This window comes from Otolemur garnettii, unplaced genomic scaffold, assembly GCF_000181295.1.
Source record: "Otolemur garnettii isolate 467f Iridium unplaced genomic scaffold, OtoGar3 scaffold00067, whole genome shotgun sequence".
NCBI classification, from domain to species: domain Eukaryota; kingdom Metazoa; phylum Chordata; class Mammalia; order Primates; family Galagidae; genus Otolemur; species Otolemur garnettii.
In genome coordinates this window covers 8,784,396-8,786,889 of record NW_003852462.1, presented here as the reverse complement: position 1 = coordinate 8,786,889, position 2,494 = coordinate 8,784,396, and the positions used below count along the sequence as shown (strand labels likewise).

At 42.8% G+C, this 2,494-nt stretch overlaps 1 protein-coding gene across 1 annotated transcript in view; it reads right to left on the bottom strand.

Moving 5' to 3' along the window:
* VPS13D (vacuolar protein sorting 13 homolog D) overlaps positions 1-2,494 on the bottom strand; it is a 275,140-nt gene that overhangs the window by 240,693 nt on the left and 31,953 nt on the right. The window contains 2 exon segments of the mRNA XM_023515148.1: positions 9-110; positions 1,938-2,106. Coding sequence (XP_023370916.1) covers positions 9-110; positions 1,938-2,106 — 271 coding nt within the window.

Here is a 2,494-nt window from a genome sequence, read left to right as displayed (position 1 = left end):
TTTCTCACCTCTGCTAGTTCTTCTTGTTTGTGAAATCGATCACGAACCAGTTCACGCAAAATCTTCAACTCCTCAAAGCTCTGTTCCTCTTCAATCCGACACATTTCTTCCTGTTTTGGTGAAAACAAAAACGAACAAACAAAAAACAGATATTATAGGTCCAGAAACAATGGACACCAGTTTTTCTTTTGAGACAGAGTCTAAAGCTGTCACCCTGGGTAGAGTACCATAGCGTCACAGCTCACAGCAACCTCAAACTCTTGGGCTTAAGCGATTCTCTTGCCTCAGCCTCCCAAGCAGCTGGGACTACAGGCACCCACCACAACATTCAGCTATTTGATTGCAGTTGTCATTATTGTTTGGTGGGCCTGGGCTGGATTCGAACCCACCAGCTAGTGTATGTGGCTGGCACCCTCGATGATTGAGCTACAGGCGCCAAGCCTGGACACCCTTTAAAACCACTACAGGTACAGCAAAAGAACTATCTGAACCCCTACCATTTCCAATGAGGGCCAAGTAATGAAATAAATAGTTCTGTGATTGCTGTTTCTGTTTTAAACAGCTTTTCCATATCATCCAATAGGTTTAACTTGGTCTCAAAAATATCACTCACAAGTCTCATGGTATCTGGGACTAACAGTGACTAGAGGGGAAGCAGAATACAGCAGCACTTGGTTTTAAATGGGTCACTGAAGCACATGCGCTGCTGCAATCCCACAGCACTGATGCAGGTCCCAGAGGGCCTGCACAGCCATTGGCTCATATGAGCAAAGCAGTGTGCAGACACCAGCTCCTTTATGCTTCGTGTAAGATTACAGCAAGCATACGGTCATTTTTAACTTATTTCATACTAGTTAGGAAAGAGGGATAGTAGCCAGTTATATACCAAGATAAAGAAGTTAGCTATCCTAAACTGCTTCTTATACCCTAATATTAAGACAAAGGAGCTTATACATGTTTACTTGTTCATCTCAGTTATAATTTAGATTTTTTCCTCTCTCCATGTCTTTGCCTATACCTTTAAGAAAACCATTCAAAATAAACTGGTTTATCCCCTCCTTTTCATAGGATTCCTATGTATATAACTGTCTGACACTACTGAAAAAAGGAATTAAAAGTGAGTGGGCCATGGCCTCAGGGTGCTGGCAGGAGAGGTGAGAACCCCTAGGGATTCAGAACTGCCCTTTGTTACCATGCAGTAGGTGCTAAGGGAGAGTATATTCCTTTTTGCTTGGAAAAGTCTACGAAAGAAATAGTTAAGAGATAGCATCTGAGCCAAAATCTTGGAAATGGTCTAAATAGCCACTGCAAAAACTGATGCTCACAAAACCTAAACAAATCAAGGCGCAAAGCAATTCCTACTCCCCTTCCCTAGGAGACAAAAGGCAGCCTGCTAGAGAAGGGGTGGGGTCCCATGCGTGGACTCCAGGAATGGTGGTTCTAAGGATTTCTAGTCTACAGTGACTAAAACATGAGCTTGTCTTCACCACCTACTTACCCACCTAGCCTCTACCACCAAAATCCCAAGGTCAATCAAGTCAACTGGGATTGCAGAAAATCTAAATTAAAGTTTAAAGAGATTAGTTACAGACTTCAGAGGAAAAGAATTAGGATTAAGATCATAGAGGCACAGGTGACTGACTGCATGAAAAAGACTCTCTAGGCCTTGTACAGAGAGCTAGGGAAGAGGTGTGTGGCCCAAGGGCACCGGGAGACCATGGCCATCTCTTCTTCCTTCTACCCCATGGCCTGGCTCTCTTCAGTCAGCAGAGGGCGTAGGACGCTTCTGGCTAAGGTCTCACTGTGGTAAGACCAACTCTATCCTGTAAAATTATGCCCTGTGGCAAGGAACTTCATTTCTTCACAGATCCCATTTTCTTCAGCCTTTAAGAGAACGCTCTTATGCTCTGGATAAAGACAAGAAACAGTATACTCACCTTGTCCTCTGCAGACAGTAAGCCTCCTTTTAACTTGTTGAAATACTTGTCAGTGTAAGACACAGCATCACGGGCACGATGCAACATAAACTCCCAGGTACAACATTTCCTCTGCTCTCTGATCTCATACAAGTTAGCATTCAAAGCAAAATACCACCATTCTCGGCAGCTGAAATAGTCCATAACAATGTAATTACTGCTCACAATCAAAGCAACTAATGCTATCAATCTAGGACAATCCACAGAACACCACTCCTCTTCTGAGACATCTTTTCTCATCAGCCATCAGTAGTCAACATTTCAAGTTCATTTTACTATTAAGCTAAACCCAACATGTAGGGAAAGTAAATCTGACAACATCAATTAACAGATCCCTAAGTTGTGTATCAACAAAACTGAACTGAATTGGTTTGAATTACCCACAGTATCAGTACCCTCCACTGACAGAAAATCAGATGCCGATTTAATATCATCTTAAGATAACTACCAAGGAGCCAGGCGTTGTGGTAGATACTTGTATTCCCAGTTACTTGGGAGGCTGAGGCAAGAGAATTGCT